Source organism: Sinohyriopsis cumingii, chromosome 10, assembly GCF_028554795.1.
Source record: "Sinohyriopsis cumingii isolate HCF-2022 chromosome 10, ASM2855479v2, whole genome shotgun sequence".
Taxonomy (NCBI): domain Eukaryota; kingdom Metazoa; phylum Mollusca; class Bivalvia; order Unionida; family Unionidae; genus Sinohyriopsis; species Sinohyriopsis cumingii.
In genome coordinates, this window is record NC_142970.1 from 68,522,013 (window position 1) to 68,542,889 (window position 20,877).

Sequence of the window (20,877 nt, forward strand, 5' to 3'; positions counted from 1 at the left end):
ATTGCAATTCTGTGATACAATATTTTTTAAACTATTGATCTATAGAAAGCATGTACATGTATGTATGCTAAGACGTGTATTTTTGTAATTACTGGTAGCTAGCTGTCCTCCTGCAATCACATCTAATTTATCTGTACATTGTTAATCCAAGAGGAACAAGACTGTAAAATCTTGAAATTATTCCTTGAGGCACAAGTGGTAATTAAACATATGTATACTTAGTAATTATGACACAGTACTAATTAAACATTATGTATACATACTAATTACAACACATTACAAAAGTTCACATCACAAATTTTAAGACAAAACGACTGAGTAAACATTCGGGCAATCAAGTCTGTGGGTACATACGAACAATGGCTACATAAGTAATTGTACTGTTGCAAGACTACACCAATTCAGCTTTATTAAAGTCAAGCCTAATCAGGGATGCACAAATTCCTTTTTTACCAACTTGTCCTGGACAAGTGGTTTTAAAAAGTTTATTTGACCGACCTACATTTTCACTAGTCACAGAATTTCACTCAGTTGCATAAATTTGATAAGATATACATATTATAATACGTATCACTCCCACCCACCCCACCAAGTAATATACAACATATTTATTTCTTCAAAGTGCCTAACTTTGTATTGTCAGTGTATCTTATATACGCTGTTTCTTAAGGAGGGGAATTACCGCCATAACTCTCATAGTGCATGTATTTTCTAATCTTCCTTAATGCATTATTGTAAATGGCTGCTTGCAAGTGCTACTTTCACAATTCTGTTAGTGTATATTGTATTCTTCATTGATGCAGATTGTATGTGGCAGTTTGCAAGTGCTATTTTCCTTCTGCATTATTGCTAATTACATTCATAATTCTAGTCATGAATTTTCTATTCTTCGTTGATGCAAGCTGTAAATGGCTGCTTGAAAGTGCCTAGTTCTACTTTCCTTCTGCATCATTGTATCTTGCAATTTGCCAACTACTGAATTGATTTGTAGTTTGTCATATGGCAAATGCTATGTCAGTTATTACAAGTTTTAACATTCTATTTATAAACTTGCTATATCACAAGTTACACAAATTGCACCTTCCATAATCATGACTATAATGTAGCATCAAGCACGTTACAAGTTAGAATCAAGGAAGTTAGCATAAAATAATGCCTCATTATGACAACAGATGGAGCTATGATACATAATTTTTCTTAGAATACAACTACTCCCCTGACCCTAGCAACAAGAGGTTATACCACTTTACAGCATGTTTGGGCGTCTTATTTAAAATATTCTAATTAAATTACAGCAGCTGATGTCTCAGAGTATTAACATATGGAAGAGAACTGTCCTGCAAGTAGCACAAAACAAATTAAATGTATCAAATTGTATACAATTATATGTATTTACACAACATTATCTTTTCGCTGTCCCTTCCCACCCCATTTTATTTAAACATTTTGTCTGTTTAATTTACCGCTGCCGCACGGTGGCAGAATAGGGTTACTGAGTCGCTTACAAGCAAGATTTAAGGCCCTGATTTGTTTATATATTCTCATTCACAATGTTATCAGTTTAGAGCATATTTTTTATTTTAGAGTGCAGTAAAAACCTTGTAGCCTCATAACATTTGGATATGAAATTAATGTAGCAGTTAAAAAAAGCAATACAAATTTGAACATGTATCTTCTACGGATGTGATTGTTTTCTAAAAAACTTGTGAAGTTTTTAAGGCTACTCACAGCTCGGGCTGTTGTAGCATCCACCACCCGACATAAACATCTTCATTTTTCTGTGATTTTATCATTATTTTATCCTGTTTAAAATATAAGTTAATATTGTCACGACACAAAAATATCGGCACAATACAACTATGCAATAAAGCAAAATAAATAAATAAAAATAATATACAGTCCTATGTTTAACTTTTCATAGGAAATATAAGTAAAAAAATGTTTAATTTAAACCGGCATTCATAAAAACAATATTGTTAGATGAATTAGTCTGAAACAAAAATTGTCATACAGGTAGGCAGTTATAAGGAACAAATACCTGGATTGTCTTGTTACATTGTTCTTATAGATTTATTTGTCAATCCCTTTTGTTTTTCACTTTCACATGAATAAAACATGAATGAAGACAAGCTTTTCACACACTCTGGCTTTTGGATTGGACATACACTCATCATTGCAAATTCTGAGGAATTAAAACTGTAAAATCTGGATAGGCCAAGATACATTACCTTTTGTATACCACATACATTTGCAAATTATGACTCAAAAACGGTCAGGTTATATTCCCTAGTGTTTGTGTCAAGAATTAATCCCCAAAACATTACCATTACTGGATCTGTATTCAATATATACAATGCACAAAACTGCTCACTTTTTGGAGAATTTATTTTGCGGGCAATAAAAAAAGTTGTTTGCACTTGCTATGAGCAAAAAACCATGAAAAGGATTATATTTTATTTGCTAATTTGTTATTTCTGATACTTTGACCTTCACAAAACTATTATATTTATGAACCTGAGATGAAATTTAATATTTGGCCTCTTATCCCTAATGTATGTGCCTTGGAACAATGGATAAGGTAAATTCCATAATTTAAATGTCTTAATCACTTAGCACAGAGAGAGAGAGAGAGAGAGAGAGAGAGAGAGAGAGAGAGAGAGAGGAGAGAGAGAGAGAGAGTTTCTTCATAGAATAATAGAAACCACTAGTCAATTTATGACTGCAGTTGTAAGATGTCTGAGCAGAAAGCAACGGCTACTTTATAAGCATGTAAGTCATTTTAATGTGAGTTATAGGCCCACAATTGCTATTCCTCAGAGAAGACACAAGACTGGGTTTTAGAAATTAAAGTCACATAAGTACTAGTTTGTTACTTTGTGTAAAATGAGGTCATTATGAGAAATGGAAACACCAGATGAGTGGTCACTGAGCAATCAAATTGTTGTTCCAAAGTCATATAGACAGGAAATTCACAGTCTAGCCCATTTAAGCTGATGTTATAAATACAATAGATCTTGTCACACTTGTCAAATGGTTGGAAATCCCATTCATATGATATCTAAGGCACATTTGCAATCTATTCCTGCATTTGACCATTTGACAAGCCATTTAATAGAAGAATGGTAGACTGTTGGTTCTTTACATAATACCAAGTGAAGCAACCAATACTTGTTGACCATAATGTACGCGTCCTCAAGATTTCCATAGTCTATTCCTTTTGAAGAATATTAAAACAAAAACTGTTCTAAATGTTTAGGCAATGTTTTTAACACTTGTTTGCCTCCAAAAATCTGTCCAGCAAATTTTGTGTTTGATTATTTCCAACAACATATGCATGAATTAGACATACAACAGTTTAAGTTTTCTATCTGTCACCCTGAAAGTAATGAGGCTAGCTCAAGACTGTCCGAAAACACTCGCCTACCCAGGATACATGTATACCATTATATTGAATCAAACCTTAGAAAAGACAGTGATCAGTAAAATCCTGCATTGTATAATTATTGAGTAAGATCAGGAAAGTTTTTTCCTCCCATATTAGTATTTATCACCAAATGAAAGACCCCATGACGACCCTAAAACAACAAAAGACTGTCCCAAAACACCCTCAGCTACCCATAATTATCGAGTAAGATCAATAGAGTTTATTCTTTTGTTGATACTTGCTGAAGATTCTCCCAAAACACACTCATCGACCCAGGATACATGTATACAATTACAATAACTTAATGAAATGTGCAGTTTTGGTGCATTCTCTCTCTTTCTTTCTCTCTTTCTTTGATCATAGATAATTCACTAAATGACTTTCATATTGCAAAGAGCAGCATAATTAACAATTCAGAGTCATGCATCACTACATTCATATTTCAAGAATTCTTTAAAGCTCTTTTTTAGATCTTTAATGTGAAAAAGAGCAGCTGAATAATTAGAACCTAAGGGTGCTATATTTATATTTATAAAATTCTTGAACCAAATTATTAATTTTAATTGGTTTGATAATGGTAAGAATTGCCATAAATGAATGTAAAATCTCCTGGATGCAAACCAGTTTTAAAACTGATTATTTTTGTGGGTGGGGGGGTAAATACATTCAAAGGTTGAGGTTCTGTACATTAACAATGCAAATTAAGTATTGGAAAACAATCGTATACTAAATCTTATACTTCTAATCACAGGTAAACATTTTTATCATGTAAAAACATGATTTTCCACAGTTTGATTATTTCGGTTTTTGCAGCAAAATATGTTCCAAAATAAAGATTGTAATAAGAATAAGAACACCTTTAAGGAATGCTTAATTTTTTTAATGTCATTTTACCTATAAACTTTTTTATGTGCTATTGATGTTGCTCTGAAATATTTTATGTTCGCGGGAGCTTATGTACAAGAGTATCACAGGAAAAGATAGATGTCTGTGAGGTGCGTCAAAATGGATGATGTACAATACAATCCTTACAACCAGGGTTCATCTGATGAAAGCTCGGTAAGAAGAGTACGAGGGAATATATCATTGTCATTTCTGATCCTAACTAATGTTTCCAAAGTAATGAGTGATATCACTAAGAAGTAGATTTCTTAAACGGTGATGATAAATACTTAAGTGCATCAAAACTGGGGTTGAAAAAGATGGACCACCCCACTGTAGTGTATGCGTTTTTTGTTTTCGTAAGGTAATATAAATCATTTGGATCTTCGAGAAAGCATACGGTTTTAGAGACAATTAAAACTTTGTTGCTGACGTACACCTTAAAAAATGGACTGAAAGAGTTATTGACACAAAATGAATGCCATAAAGCTGCGTGGGGAGCATTCATTATTTGTGGTAAACAAAATCTTTTGAAATTTAGAGCACCGTTTGTTGTCATAATGCCATGCTAATATCTTGTTTGACATTATGACAACAGATGGCGACACTAGTTGGACAACAAAGATGATACTGATAAAACTTAGTATTTACTTTGTTGCAAGGTCAAAACAGCAGTTGGAATGATGTAATTGTAAAGTTTATAAATAGAATATACAAAACTTGTAATAACTGACATAGCGTTTGACAAACTGCAGAATCAGTTCAGTAGTTGGCAGATTGCAAGATACAATGACGCAGAAGGAAAGTAGATCGAAAAACTTGCAAGCAACCATTTACAGCTTAGATCAATGAAAAATAGAAAATTCATGACTAGAATTATGAATGTAGCACTTGCAAGCAGTCATTTACAATAAAGCAGAAGGAAAGTAGCACTTGCAAACTGTCACGTACAATTTGCATCAATGAAAATACAATATACATGATAGAATTATGAAAGTAGTACTTGCAAACAGCACTGCTCTGGTGGTCTAGTGGTTTGAGTGTCCGCCCCAGATGTGGGAGGTTGTGGGTTCGAACCCTGGCCGAGCCATATCAAAGATTTTTAAAAATGGTATTAACAGCTGCCTCGCTAGGCGCTCAGCATTAAGAGGTTAGTGTAAGGACTGGTCAGCCTGGTGTCAGGATAGTGTGACTGGGTGGGACATCATGCTACATGTCTGCAGCATGATGCCCCAGTGATAGACAGCACTATAAACTGCTACACTGCAGACATCGTAGCAATATGACTGGAAATTTTTTAAAGCTACGTTAAAAAATCAAAATCACACACACACACACTTGCAAGCAGCCATTTACAATAGTGCATCAAGGAAGATTAGGAAATACATGCATATAATTATGGCAGTAATTTCCCTCCATAGTTTCTTGCTCTTTGATATGGCAGCATCTGTACTTTCATCAGAATGGAAGGAAATGAATTTACTTGAAATGAGATTTTCCCTAATATTTGCTCACATTATCAATTGACGGAGCATTACTGGCACTTGCCCTGAGTTAGTTCTTATAGCTAGCACTAAGTTTAACACTGTTCTTCTCATAACGCTCACACAGCATTTCCATATCAGAAAATAGTTTTTCATATTGGGCTAGGATGTTGGCTAATTTAAAGAGAGCCTTGTATTGTTTTATTTTTCATTTTCATGCTCTGATTTAATTTTAAATGGCTTTTCCTAGTAGAGTGTTAGCAACTCTAACTTCAAGGATTTTCTGCACATGCTGCCTAGTGACAATGCCTATCCTATGCTGTACAGGCTTTATGAGGTTAAAAACTCACCAGACATGATTGATTGAACCCTGAATTTGTCAGTTAAATTGACAAATACACTTGTTGAATATCCAACCCATGTTTGGGATATTGTTTGCAATAGCTGCAAGACATTTTTCCTTTAGAGTCAGTGAATTCTAGACATGGATAACTATCAACCCTATGTGACTGAAATTTTTTCTTCTCGTTTATGTGTGATATTTGATATTTTTTGCTGGCAGAGAGTCTGATTGGTGTCTTTTGGGAGAAATAGTTACCTCAAGATGCAAAGTGACAGTCTTTTTTTTCCCCCATAACTTATACATGAATTTTCCTTCTCTGTGATTTTCTCATGACCATCATTGCAAACGTAATTGAGCAAACTCATTTTATCCAAAATAGAAAAGGTCATCTCATTTGACAGATACTTAAACTAACGAGATCATGATATACATTTAGTTGTTTAAATGCAAATGCTCCTCCTTAATTAGCGAAATTGATTTTCATGCAGTTTTGCATGTTGAAGCTGATCTTCTGCATATTTTGTTAAAAAAATAACTACTCATTGCTACCATTTAATCAGTTCTCAATGGATGTGGAGACCTATGTCAGTAAGTGCTTTTCAATCCTTTCATTGCATTTATTGGTCGATTGAAATCATCCAGTGGTCAGCTCACATGAATCTGGGTTGAGAGATGCCAGCAAATTTCAAATACTTCTAATTAATGATACCAGATTTTTGTTTTGTGTGCAGTGTTTTGATTGGTGGATAATTTGGTCACTTAGCCCAATATGCAGTCAAGCAGTAGTAGAACATGTGATCATGAGATAGTTCTCAGTGGCCACTTATAGTATTATAACAGGATGTGAATGAATAAATGGAAAGATGTTAGATTAAAACATTCACAATGGCCAGATAAAGGTAGATAAAGTAATTAAAATTAGCAATTGCTCAACATGTTTTAAAATAGGAAAAAAGCACTTATCCTGCACTAGCGCTTTGGAACATTTGACCTTTCCAGCTTCAAAAATGAATAATCTGGGACATCAGGCTATGGGATTTGCATAGTTAAACTGATCTCATGGACAGTTTATTCTGAGCTCTGTTCCTATGCATCAAAGGTTGCTAAAGCATTCTAATTGCATTGAGCAAGGGGCAGTTGGTCACATTTTTGTTCATATATGGAATAATGACCTTCCACCTAACATGATCATCACAGCTTACTAATGGCACCACATTATAGACATTTGATGAATTGAATAGATTGTATAGATGTGCTTCAGCAAATACTTGTTTTTGTTTGCTGTGTTGGTTTCATTTTCATGTTTTAGAGGAAAACTCAGTGTAAGTGATTGATCTTGTGCTTATACCAGCAGCAGTACTGTTTATAGCATTCAAGCAACCACCAGTTGTTTATGGCATAGTTTTGTTCTTTTCATAGTTTGTGTTCTTTTACTTTTGGTATATTTAGAAGTAATTTCATAAAGTAAAATACCTAGCTATTTGCAGACTGTGATAAAGGAAAATCCACAGTTTAAAGTACCCATGAAAATGTGTATTTTTTAAAATCACAAAAATTGTTATCCATGAAAACAGATGAAACCACTGTAATCAATGCTCAAATGCTGGACAATTTATGCCCTATACTCCAACACGCAAAGTTAACAAACAGTCATTTGAGTTCATTATTGGTTATGTCCAGCAAAAAATACGGCCATTTTAGGATCCCTGATTCCAAAGTAGAATCTGCATAATAAGGATATGAATTTATTTGTGTATGGAAAATATGTGACTTGGTGCTTTAGGTACTTCGATTGTAAAGGTTTTTGTTGTTGTTATAGGGTTTAACGCCATTTTTCAGCACAAGATAGGCTATACATGGCGGCCAGTATAACTGGTGGAGGAAGAACCCTGGAAAACCCAGGGAAGAACCACCGACCCACGAGAAGCTACTGGCAGGCTTTCCCACATATCCACACAGCCGAGTCTTGGAATCGAACCCACGCAGACAGAGGTGAGATGGGATTGTAAAAGTATTAGTGAATAATTGTGAGCATGTAACTATAATGAGAACATCATATAATTACAGATCCAGCATTGCCTAATTTTACCACGACTGCATTTAATTTGCATTTCATTTGCATTAGAAATGCATTTGCATTCATTGTTTTTGCATGCAATTTGTATTAATTTCAGGTTTGCATTGCATATTGTTTTTTTCAATTGTGTCTCAGAAATGCATTCTAATTGTAGTTTCCAACCATCTCCTTTCATTTTTATTCATTTTGAACAAAAAAGTTATTTACAGGGTTCCCATGGGGGTCCTGGAATCCTGGAAAAGTTTGGAATTTAACAAATAAATTTCAAGGGCCTTGAAATTTCATGCAATTTCTCAAAAACCTTTCCGAATTCTGGATAAGTCAAGGAATTTCTGACCATTGTGTTAAAAAATACTGATAACTGCTAATTTCATAGAGCGCTGATTGTCTGTTCAAAAACTCTTTTGAACATGACACAATCATGATTGATAAACTGTTACATTTCAAAATAGTTTTTGTTCCTTGAGTTTTGTGAAATGGTCCTGGAAAAGTTTGGACAAGTCATGTAATTTCATTTTGTTAAGTTAGCAGGAACTCTGAATAAGAAAACATCAAATGCATATAAGCAAAACACATTATTGAATTATGATAAATAAATGATGCAAAAGTATAATTAGAGTATTTTTTCAGTAAATTCTGTTTCTTTTTCTATTTTTAAAATAAAAATTTGACAAATACAACCACTGATCATGATGCCATCACTTCATTGGTAGTTATGTTTGCCTCATCAAGAACAATAATATTGGCTTGTCAGGAGTGAAAATTATTTGTAAATGTAAAAGTTAGCAGTAACTTGAAAAAAAATTGATTTTTAAATCCATAAATGCATTTGTGTTGTGTTTCCATCCAGTTTTATTTATCATTCATCCTGCATCTATGATTTTTTTTTATAGCTCTACTGGTCGTAGAACAGAAGAGCTTATGAGATGGCATGTTGTTCATTGTCCATTGTCTGATGTCAGACCATATGTTAGTTGTTACCTGTAAACTTGTCCATTTCAGGATCTGTCTGTAGCTAGAACAATAACAAAATTTGAGACTGAAAGTTAGCTCTTTTTATTTGATGTGCTGGGTTACATATCTTATATACCTTGTAAATAATATCTTACATCTATACCTTGTAAATAAAATATTATATACCTTGTAAATAATATCTTACATATATACCTTGTGGCATTTGGTAGGGTTGGGATGGAGTACTCCCAATATATGATTTAAATTACTATGAAAGTCCTACTCAGGCTCGATTTTGTAGGAAGTGAAATTAGTGATAGAGAAGGTAAAGCTCTGAGCCCCCAGCCAACAATGCCGACAGTTAAATTATTGAGAACACAGAGGTGAAATTCAAAGGAATAACAGTTTAATACAATTCAGTATTCACATGATAATAATTTCCTTATCACTCTTCTTCCTCTTGACCAAGTGATAGTGTATAGTAAGAGATCGCTTTTCCACCTGTCCTTGTTTTCTACAAATCTGTATCTCTCCCATCCCACCAATTCCTTCTCTCCTTCCCACTTCCCTCCTGACTCCTTCTTCTTGACTACTCCTTCTCCAATTTCTCCTCCTCGACTCTTTTTCCTTCTCCTCCTTGTCTCTGGTCTCTGACTAGCCTTCAATTCACAATCGACTTCTCCACTAGTCTTTATTCTCTCTCATAGAGACTCGGGACTAGACCAAACCGGAAGTCTGACCCCTAAAAGCTTCCATCTCACACTGAACCAATAATCCATCATCAGATAAAGGCTATTACATTTTTCTGTCACCCATTCGTGCACATCGAAATACCCATACACTCTTGTATGGTAACACTGCAACCATTTTCCAAAGCTACAATTCAATTCAACAGTTGCAAAATCTAGAATATCACATGAATAAATGCACTAGTTTACTATCAGTTAACCAAATAGCGAATTAAAATATTAATTCCAACTATGAACTAGCAATCTATATAATTCTTTACATAATCATTGCTCATTTCTCAAATATGCATGTAAATTAAACACTACAAAGGTAATTTTACGTACTAATGATTCTATTAGTGAAGTATACATACTGCATATAATTACAATTACAATGCCATAATATTCTGCAATAGTCGAGCAAATAACTCACTGACCTTTACAAAGCTTTGTCTTTCCTTAGAATTTCATAAGTTTTCTGCCAATTCGCAAGTGGCTGCCTGGAGTAACTGCAACAACTTCTCAGCACGATGTTTCACAATGACTGGGATTTCTAGTCTAAAGTACTCAGTTAAATTTGGGTTGAAATGGTGACAACACCCTCTCTCAATTCCGAATGGATATCGATTCTACCCCATTCTGTTCAACTTAGCAGACAATGCTCTTGCCGTCTTTCAGTGTGGTGAGATTTATGACGCCAATAAAAGTCCATTGTTCTTGAACAAAGCTTTCAGTGTCCACATGTGATTTTTGACACCCAACAAAGGTGGGCTCTCATAACAAAATACGAACAGGACCACTATAGCTGCCGGGTCTAACATATATACATGGCTTCTAACCAATTCCTTTTTTCTTGACTTATGTTATTGCGGGCAGGCAACATGACATACCTTGTAAATAATATCTTATATATCTTACAGACCTTGTAAATAATTTTTTACATATCTTATTACCTTGTAAATAATATCTTACATGTATACCTTGTAAATAATATCTTACATGTATACCTTGTAAATAATATCTTACATACATACCTTGTAAATAATATCTTACATGTATACCTTGTAAATAATATCTTACATACCTTGTAAATAATATCTTACATATCTTACATACCTTGTAAATAATATCTTACATACCTTGTAAATAACATCTTACATATATACCTTGTAAATAATCTTACATACCTTGTAAATAATATCTTACATATCTTACATACCTTGTAAATAATTTCTTACATATTACCTTGTAAATAATATCTTACATATCTTACATGTATACCTTGTAAATAATTTCTTACATATCTTATATACCTTGTAAATAACATCTTACATATATACCTTGTAAATAATATCTTACATACCTTGTAAATAATATCTTAGATTTCTTGTAAATAATATCTTACATACCTTGTAAATAATATCTTACATATCTTGTAAATATCTTACATATCTTGTAAATAATATCTTGCATATCTTGTAAATAATTTCTTACATCTTACATACCTTGTAAATAATTTCTTACATACCTTGTAAATAATATCTTACATACCTTGTAAATAATATCTTACATGTATACCTTGTAAATAATATCTTACATACCTTGTAAATAATATCTTACTTATCTTGCATACCTTGTAAATTATATCTTACATATCTTATATACCTTGGTAATAAGGTGTCGACATGTATAATTACTTAAATACTTCTTGTTTAGGATATTGAGAGTTAATGGACAAAAGAAGTATACATTGATAAGCTTGCATATTTATTAACCCTTTACCTCAAGCAAGCGTCTTTGGATGCCTCTACTCCTTTCACATGGAAGCGCCTTTTGACGCCTGCTATACACATCAGCCATTTTGATCTGGTTTTCGTAGCGCCACCTTCGGGGAAAACCCCAGATTCTATTCATTTCTGTGAATGATCATTACGTAAGAGCACGTGGTCACTGTTTATGCACTGGTCAATATCTGCTATTTAGAGTAACTGGGTCGTAACCTCCACTCTCCAAAATGGCGGTCACTGATTTCATTCAGTACTTACAAAGTTTTCACGAGTAGAATCACAACCTTGAAAGATTCAATAACTTAGGTAAAGGCTCTGAAATTAATGTAGCCAGCAATTAGTTTTTATTAATTATCAAATTCAGATGACTTAGTGATGTTGATGCAGACGAAAAACTTGTAAATTTCAAGTATGAGAAATGACAGCTACGGTTGGTCATGCGGCCTGATTGACATGACGGTGAACGGTTCTCTCAAGATTTTAAAGCACATACAAATTCTTCCGTGAAAAATAATTACACAGCTATAACAATCGGACTTTACTCTTAAAGTTTTCCACATATAATAGATGTGTACCAAAAATGTAAAATGGTTAAAATTGCTGTTAAATGTAACATACACTACATTGCTTAACAGTTCACAGGCAGGCCTATGCATATGGGGTCGACTAGGTAACAAGTGTTCTGTTTATAGTGCGCTGCACTTTGTAACTATGCTTTATGAGGTAAAGGGTTAAAGATCACTCACAAATCACACCTCTGTTATTTCTGGGTTCTTCTTCAGAAATATACCGGCTGCCATGTATAAACTATCTGGCATAGAGAAATGTCTTTAAACCTTACAAAACAAAATCAATCCCTTACTGAAACACCGTTGATTGGAGCCATAAAAGTACCCCGCTTTGTAGCCAAGATTACCTTATATTGAGGTATATGATTTATAATATTTTTGTTAAGTTATGAAATGACATCCTTTACCATATCAACTTTATAAATGGGACTGTTTTATACTCAAGTATTTTGTAGGGAGCACTGTATTACATTAAATCTTTACTTAGTCTAATGGGGAGTCAATAGCTCAGTTGCTCAAGTGCCCAATTAAGTCTAATGGAGATTAAGTTGCTCGAGTGCCAGATTAATAATCTAAGATTTTGGGTTTGATACCTGCCCAGGTCAACTTCTGTGTCCTTGAGAAAGACTCTTGTAAGCTGCCATTTCCCTTGCATGATATTGCCTATAGTGTCTTAAGACTGCTGTTAAAACCAACGGAAAACACATTTGTATGGTTTAATGTTTGTAAACAGTATATGCTTTTTATCTAAATTGTACAGTATATGCCTTTTTATCTATATTGTACAGTATATGCCTTTTTATCTATATTGTACAGTATATGCCTTTTTATCTATATTATACAGTATATGCCTTTTTATCTATATTGTACAGTATAATACTCCCTCATTATAACGCACTCAGTGGGAGCCATAGATTATACTACCTTATAACCAGAGCACCAAATAATGAAGTAAATTATACATATTGTTTTAAATTACTATAACTTAATGAAATTGGATCCATCAGCGTACATGTACCTGCCTTAGCACAGAAACTGCATTATAATGGAGAACCAAATAGTGAGGGAGAACTGTACTGTTACTCTTCTGGTACTGATTTTGACTGTTTTGTAGTTGCCACAATCCAAGAATTTAAAGATACAGTGGAACTGAATAATCATCCCCCCATGTGCCTTCCGACGTGTTGCATGGGATGACTTTTTGGAGGCAGGAACCATGGTGGCAAAGTGGCTAGCTTGCTGGACAACTGACCAAAATATGTGGGTTCAAATCCTTCATTGACATCAGCCCATGTCAGTTACCATGGTGTCTCTTCAATCAAGGGACTAGACTTGAATCACAACAGCTCTAAATAACCTTGTGTTTATGTGCAAATAAAACTGATCACTCATCATGAAGAGACAATAGGACATCCTTCCACAAATTGAATTACAACATATATTCGCTTGTAAGTTGAGTCAAACTGCAAACAACAATGATCCTGATCTGCTATAACATAATGAAACAGCAGATCAGGGTTTGTGCTGTTTGTTCTACTGAGCACACCTAGCAAACTGCACAAAGATCTGCTGGCGCATTGTGCGATGGCAGATCTGTTTCTGTGCAGTTTGCAGTTGGACTCATCTTATAGGCGAGTATATAATTACAAACAAAAATATAATTTTGTGTAGACCTGTGAAAGTTGATAATTGTATTTTCTCCTTTCAGAGTGACATCCTGCTGACAAACGGTCTGTCCTCAAAAGAGGGTTCTCTTTCTCCGCCAGACCTGGCATTACAGAGGTGCTCACACAATGGAGACTACAACATACACAACCACAACCATTTGGACATGTACATGTACAACCAGCATACAGGAGGATACCACACACTAGGTCGGACTGGAGTCAAAATCAGAACAAACACCAAGAGTAAGATTTTGTAGAAAAATAGCATTTTTTTTTTTTTTAAACTCACTCATTATCATTGGAAGAACACTACATAAAGTTCCCAAATGAGTCTTTTGTATAGAAAACAATTTAGACCAGATTTTGAAACAGAGTTCAGTAATAAAGAATAATTTCATTGTTGCACAACAACTTAAGCTGGACTGCATGTAATACAACTAACTTAGCATTTGGATGATCTAGGACAATTTTGAATTCCATCATGTTCTTTCTACATTTAATGGAGTTATGGGGTTTTTTTGTAGCCCTGAAATGGTATACTAAGGAAGATGTAATGAAGTTAGGTCTCCTTTTTTGTGACCCTGAAATAGTGTAGTAAGGAAGAGGCAGTGAAATTATGGTTTCTCTAAATCTAAATATGGCAGGAAATCCATCTGCCAAAATGGCAACAAATTATGTACAAGGATTGCATAGCTTCAATGATTACAAGAAGTTTAGAATTAACTAAACAGATGATCAAACGGATGGATGGAAAAGGTGATTTTAGTGGTGCTCTTACCTCTGGAGGCAGGGCAATACTAGTTGCCATAACTTCACTATGGCTTCCTAACTATACTATTTCAGGGCCATACAAGTGACTGTAACTCATTACATGTTCCTTATTGTACCATTTCAGAGCCATACTAGGGACAATAATATCATTACATCTTCCTTACTATACCATTTCAGGGCCATGCTAGGGACCATAACTTCACTGCATCTTCCTTACTAAACCATTTCAGGGCCATAAAAGGAGCTTAAAGTTTTGGTCTTTTCAGGTCCAATTTTTATGGAGTTTTTGCTTATTTACTGTAAGTTTTAACTCTTGATACAGTATATTCTTCTAACTAGCATGGCTTAGGAACCATTCAGCATATTGTGATGCAGTTAGTTGTGCTCATTGGCTAATAGACCTAGATGTACCTTTGAAAACCTGTGGTTTTCAACTCCATTTGGGATAGAGTTGTGGCCCTTGACAATTTAGTGTCTGTAAATGGGATGTTGCTTGTAGCCAAGAACTATTGAATGTATTCAGACTGAGTTTGGCATGAACATTGTCTCAGAGATAAGCATGTGCATTTTATGGCTCTTGTCTCATCAACTCCATTCAGGACAGAGTTATGTCCCGTTTGAAGCAAATTCTTGTCTTCACATGGAAACTCAGAAATTCATGCTATTTTAATGATCTTAACTCAAGAACCATTTAACTGTTACTGATTGAATGAGGTAAAAACATTGTCTTTTTCATCTAAATGTGCTGTTTTATGGGTTTTGTTGTATATAAACAGTTTTGGACAGAGTTGTATCTCCTGTCAATTTGATATCCTTCCATCGGATATTGCTTATAATCAGTGAAACTCAATAACCATTCAGCGTATTTAGATGCAGCGTGATGTGAACATTGATACAGTCTTAGATGTGACATTCATGGGCTTTCATTTTGGACATCATCATGGTCCTTGTCGACCAACTTGTATCTTTGTGATGCATGTATTAACAAGTCCTTGAACGAGTTGGATTTAATCAATTCTGTATCATCATGTACCCTGAATACTTATCTTCACCTGTCTTGGTTTCTCTACACAAATTTCTTTGTTGTTTTAGGGCCCTACAGAACCATATGTTGTGAGTAGGTCCCTGAGCAAAATAATTGCAAAATTTCTTAAATTTCTTTGTTTACCGGTAGTTGTTCTCTTGGGTTATACACATACAAAATGTTTTCAGTGTCTAATGCCAGAATGACTGTTTCAATTGTTTTATATTAAAAAAACTGTTCCATATTGGAAATATATTTTTAAGTAGTGGAATGAACTATGCACTATGAATGGAAGAGACTCCATTTAGACCAGTAAGGGCTTTTTTAGGTTAAATTTTTGACAATCTTATTTAAAAGATAAGGTCCATGCTTGTCATTGCCAATTTAAACTGATCTATGCTTGGTTGAATTATGTCATATTGGTGGGGGCATATTTACTGTATGTGCATATTCCATGTTTCCACTGATAACGAGCCTAATCAAATTTGTATCTATCTTTGTAGCTACTCTTGCAACACATGCGTCAGTAAAGAGACACCATTCAGCAGGTGACATGTTGAACGACCCCGTTGACGGGGAGACCTCTGACGTGACCACAGGGGGTAGACCAAAATCAGAGGGACACAGATACCTGGGTCACTTTTCTCCAAAGAGGACATCCAGCTACGGTGTAAGCAATCTAATTAGAATCAAGAGATCTTCAGCTTTGATTGACACTGATATGGTGTAAATGTTCTTTTGATCTTTTGATTTACTGATCAGGTTACAGCTTTCAAATTTCTGAAAGGTAAAAGTTTAATTTAGAAGATACTTTCTGACAGTAACTCCCCTAACATGAAATTTGATGCTTTGATAGATAGGCTGCAAAAAGTTAGTGAATCTGGAACTCTAAAGGTTACCAGAACATGAATCTTTTTCTGTGTGTGTCAGATCTAATGTATTGAGTAGATAGTTTTAATATATTAACGTTTATGATGCATAATTCATTTATAATAAAACTAAATATTCATGTATATCAATGTCATATATCAGAAACTTCTAGGAAAACAACATGCTGACTGGCTGATACCATGGTAACATATTTGCATTGCACCTCTTTTTGTTCCATGTTTGATTATTGTAAAATTTGACTAAAATTTGAATGTTTGATTGATGTCAAATCATGGACCAATGAGATGTTAAAATATTGATGAGTTTATATGTGAAGATTGTTTGTAATCTTGGAGTCTGGTTGTGGCTTTAAGAAGACTGTCATTTGGGGGAAACTAGTGAATTGGGAGAAAACAACTGGCTTGGATGAGCATTTGCATGTAGCTACATTATACATACTGGCACTGAGAATTGAACTTAGGACTCAAGTGGTGCAAGGCATATATGTTACCATGGTACTATCCAGGTCATTTACTATGTCTTTGTGGAAGTATTTGATACACTTTTAAATAAATATTTGATTAGTGTTCGATTTTGCATAATGATTATTTATTTTGATGGATTTCAGTATTTTTTGGTTCAGCAGACTAATGTCATATAAGCTTATGCATCTGGCACATGTGTTTGGTTATCTATAATTGAACAAATTTGTCCTATCTTTGACTGATTCAGCCAGTGGCTCAGTTTGAATCTTGTTATTGTTGTTATAGGAATCTTGACGTTGTTGTGGGGTTTAACACCATTTTTCAGTACATGAAAAGGCTTTACATGGCGGCCAGTATAAATGGTGGGAGGAAGAACCAGGGAAAACCTCGGAAAGAATCACCGACCCATGAGAAGCTACTGGCAAGCTTTCTCACATACCCACATTGGCTGAGCCCGTGACTTGAACCCATGCAGATAGAGGTCAGATGGCAGTGATTCCATTGATCTATCTTAAGATCTGACTGCTCGTGCAGATAATAGAAACCATTTTTGAGGTCCTCTTTATGCAAACTGTTGCATTCTGGATGTAAAACGGACACATTTCATGCAAGTAATTGACCAAAAATTGGCACAGAAATGCAGCAAGATGGCAGCTTGCATCAAGATTTGATACAGTTGTTTTTAATTCTCAATAAGTCGTAATAAAGTGAGAATCGTTACCAATACTACCATGAGATTCAGGTTCTTATTTAGATGGTTTTCAATTTTATTTTAGACCAACTCATGTGATCTACGTCTATGGTAAGAGGACATGTCTGCTTCCTAATCTTTTGTAATCATGGGAGGTGATAAATTGAGGCAGAAGTGGAACAGGATTCATTCAGCATGCACATCTCATGACATAAAGTGTGTAGATTGAATCCCTCCTTTGATCACCTTGGCTCAGCAAACCTTGTGTCTTTGAATAATGCACTTTACATCAGTTGCCATGGCAACCTGCTTGTGTTGCTGTGCTGTAAGGCACTAGCTCCAAGTAATGTTTACGTGGCTGTTTATATTATTCCATATTTATTGTATGCAGAGGGCAAAAGTCAGACCATTATACTGCATGTGTTGCATTTTGCGAAACAAAATGATGTATCATGAACTTATGGAAAAGAGGTTCTGCAGTATCTATGGCTAATCATGTGTTATATTTGATTGAGGAACCAGACTTGTTGAAAATGACTACTTGCAAGAGCTTTAAGAAATTCTCACCATTATAGCTGGGAGATATACATTTGGACTAGCCATTAGTTACAAACTTACTTAAAATGACTAGTTGCAAGAGCCTTAAGAAATTCTCACCATTATAGCTGGGCGATATACATTTGGACTAGCCATTAGTTAAAAACTTACTTAAGGACCTTACTCCATGCCATTGACTGACAGTACAGAATTTGAGTGTGTGCATTTTGTGACCTGTAATCTATGACCATTAAGCAACATCTGAAGGACCATGGCCTTTCAGGTTTGTTCAGCAATTTCAATACAGCACCAGATTTAACTGGCATAACTTATTAAAAACTGCTGAACAGAATTAGTTCAGTTTGATTGAGAGCATTTTCATATTTAGATCTATAAAAATGAAGCCAATTCAGCATTAGATATGGCTTCCAAAATGTGTAATTATATTTAACTTTAAAAGGCTTTTTGAAAACAAAAAATCACTGAACAGAATTTGACAATAATTGACAGAAAGCATCCCACTTATGGTCTAAATAGGATGCCAAAAATGTTACAGCCACTGAAGCTGTCCAAGATATAACTTGAGTCACTTAAGATGACTGAGATGTAACTACAGCCCCTTGAGATGTCTAAGATATAATTACAGCCACTTGAGATATCTAAGATATAACTACAGGCACTGAAGATTGCTAGGATGTAACTACAGCCACTTAAGATGCCTGGGATGTAAGTAACTATAGCCAATTAAGATGACTAAGATGTAACTACAGCCAATTAAGATGACTAAGATGTAACTACAGCCAATTAAGATGACTAAGATGTAACTGCAGCCAATTAAGATGACTAAGATGTAACTGCAGCCAATTAAGATGACTAAGATGTAACTACAGCCAATTAAGATGCCAAAGATAGTACTTCACACCTACCAAATGTTACCCTGTTACAGTAATGCTAAGAATGACTACCAATAATCCTTTGCATGGATTAGTATCTCATGTGTATCCATATTAATTTTTTAACCCTTTACCTCATAGACATAGTAACAAAGTGCAGCATGCTATAAATATAACACCTGTTACCTTGTCGACAGCATACGCATAGGCCTGCCTGTGAACTGTTAAGCATTGTAGTGTATGTTACGTTTTAACCATATTACATTTTTGGTACACATCTATTATATGTGGACAAATTTAAGAGTAAAGTCCTATTGTTATAGCTGTGTAATTATTTTTCACGGAAGAATTTTTTATGTACTTTAAAATCGAGAGAGAACTCGTTCATTGTCATGTCAGTGAGGCTGCATGACCAACCGTAGCTGCCATTTCATATACTCTAAATTTACAAGGTTTTCGTCACTAAGTCATCTGAATTTGATAATTTATAAAAATTAATTGCTGCCTACATCAATATCAAAGCCTTTACCTAAGTTATTGAATCTTTCTTGGTTTTGATTCTAATAGTGAAAACTTTGTACATAATGAAATCTGCGATCGCCATTTTGGAGAGTGGAGATTACGACCCAGTTACTTTAAATGGCAGATATCGACCAGTGCATATTTAGCGATCATGTGATCTGACATAATCATCATTTGCAGAAATTAGTGTAGTATCTAATGGGGGGGGGGGGGGTCCCCGAATGTGGTGCTATAAAAACCAGCTCAAAATGGTTGATGTTTACAGCAGGCGTCAAAAGGTGCTTCCATGAAGGCACTTCCATATGAATGGATTAGAGGCATCCAGAGATGCTTGCATGAGGTAAAGGGTTAAGCAGAATGCATGTGTGTTGCAGAATTGTGAATTTTATTTGAGCCGAAATTTTAATTTGTTATCTTCTGTGACATATCTTATTTGGTAAAGATCAGTGAATGAATTGTGATAATCTGTTGTGAAGATGCTACCTCAGGATTTGGAGGTAAAAGGTCAAGGTCACAGTGAGTTGGCTCAGGGTTTTGGATGGGCATCAGTCCTTGAATAATAATAATAATAATAATAATGAGGTCTTTGTATAGCACCTAATCTTTAGAAGCTCTAAGCGCACATTTGAACCAAATGTAAAGGTCTGTATCAGCATTGGAAGTACCAGTGACAAAATAACCATGTTCAGCCTGCCGAGAAGCTTGTTGTTTTTCCATGGATGGGTTTTTAAGGTTGCTGGGTGCTTTTCTAATACCATTCCATGCTGTGTTCACTCCAAGGAGGTAGTTTCTGAGTTGGACTTGAAATTAATTTCCCCATTTCATATTTTATAACTGGTGGTTTTTTTAAGAGTTTGAGAATGTGCATGTTTTGACATGTTTTGACATTTTGGCATGACCTGCAATTAAATATGAGCTGCCTTCAGATTTTAAATAAACCTCTCAAACGATCTTGAATATTGCAGTAACAGTTAAATAATACAAATACTCAAAAATCCTAACTTTATTTTTTTCAGCTGAAGTCATATTTTGGTTGGTCTGATTCTCATTTTTATTTCACTGCTTCTGAGGTTGGCTGATTTTTTATGAAAAGTCTCAACAGGCATAATGAACCTACTTGGATAATTTTATAACACCTGATGAAAATTCAACATTTGGCTTTCAACTTA

General features: G+C 34.7%; 1 protein-coding gene across 5 annotated transcripts in view; it reads left to right on the top strand.

Moving 5' to 3' along the window:
- LOC149790345 (cyclin-dependent kinase 14-like) overlaps positions 1 to 20,877 on the top strand; it is a 127,336-nt gene that overhangs the window by 57,209 nt on the left and 49,250 nt on the right. For all 5 annotated transcript variants that reach the window (XM_089972388.1, XM_089972389.1, XM_089972391.1 and 2 more), the window contains 2 exons: positions 13,957 to 14,158; positions 16,214 to 16,380. In XM_089972388.1, coding sequence (XP_089828514.1) covers positions 13,957 to 14,158; positions 16,214 to 16,380 — 369 coding nt within the window. The remainder of the gene's footprint in view (positions 1 to 13,956; positions 14,159 to 16,213; positions 16,381 to 20,877) is intronic.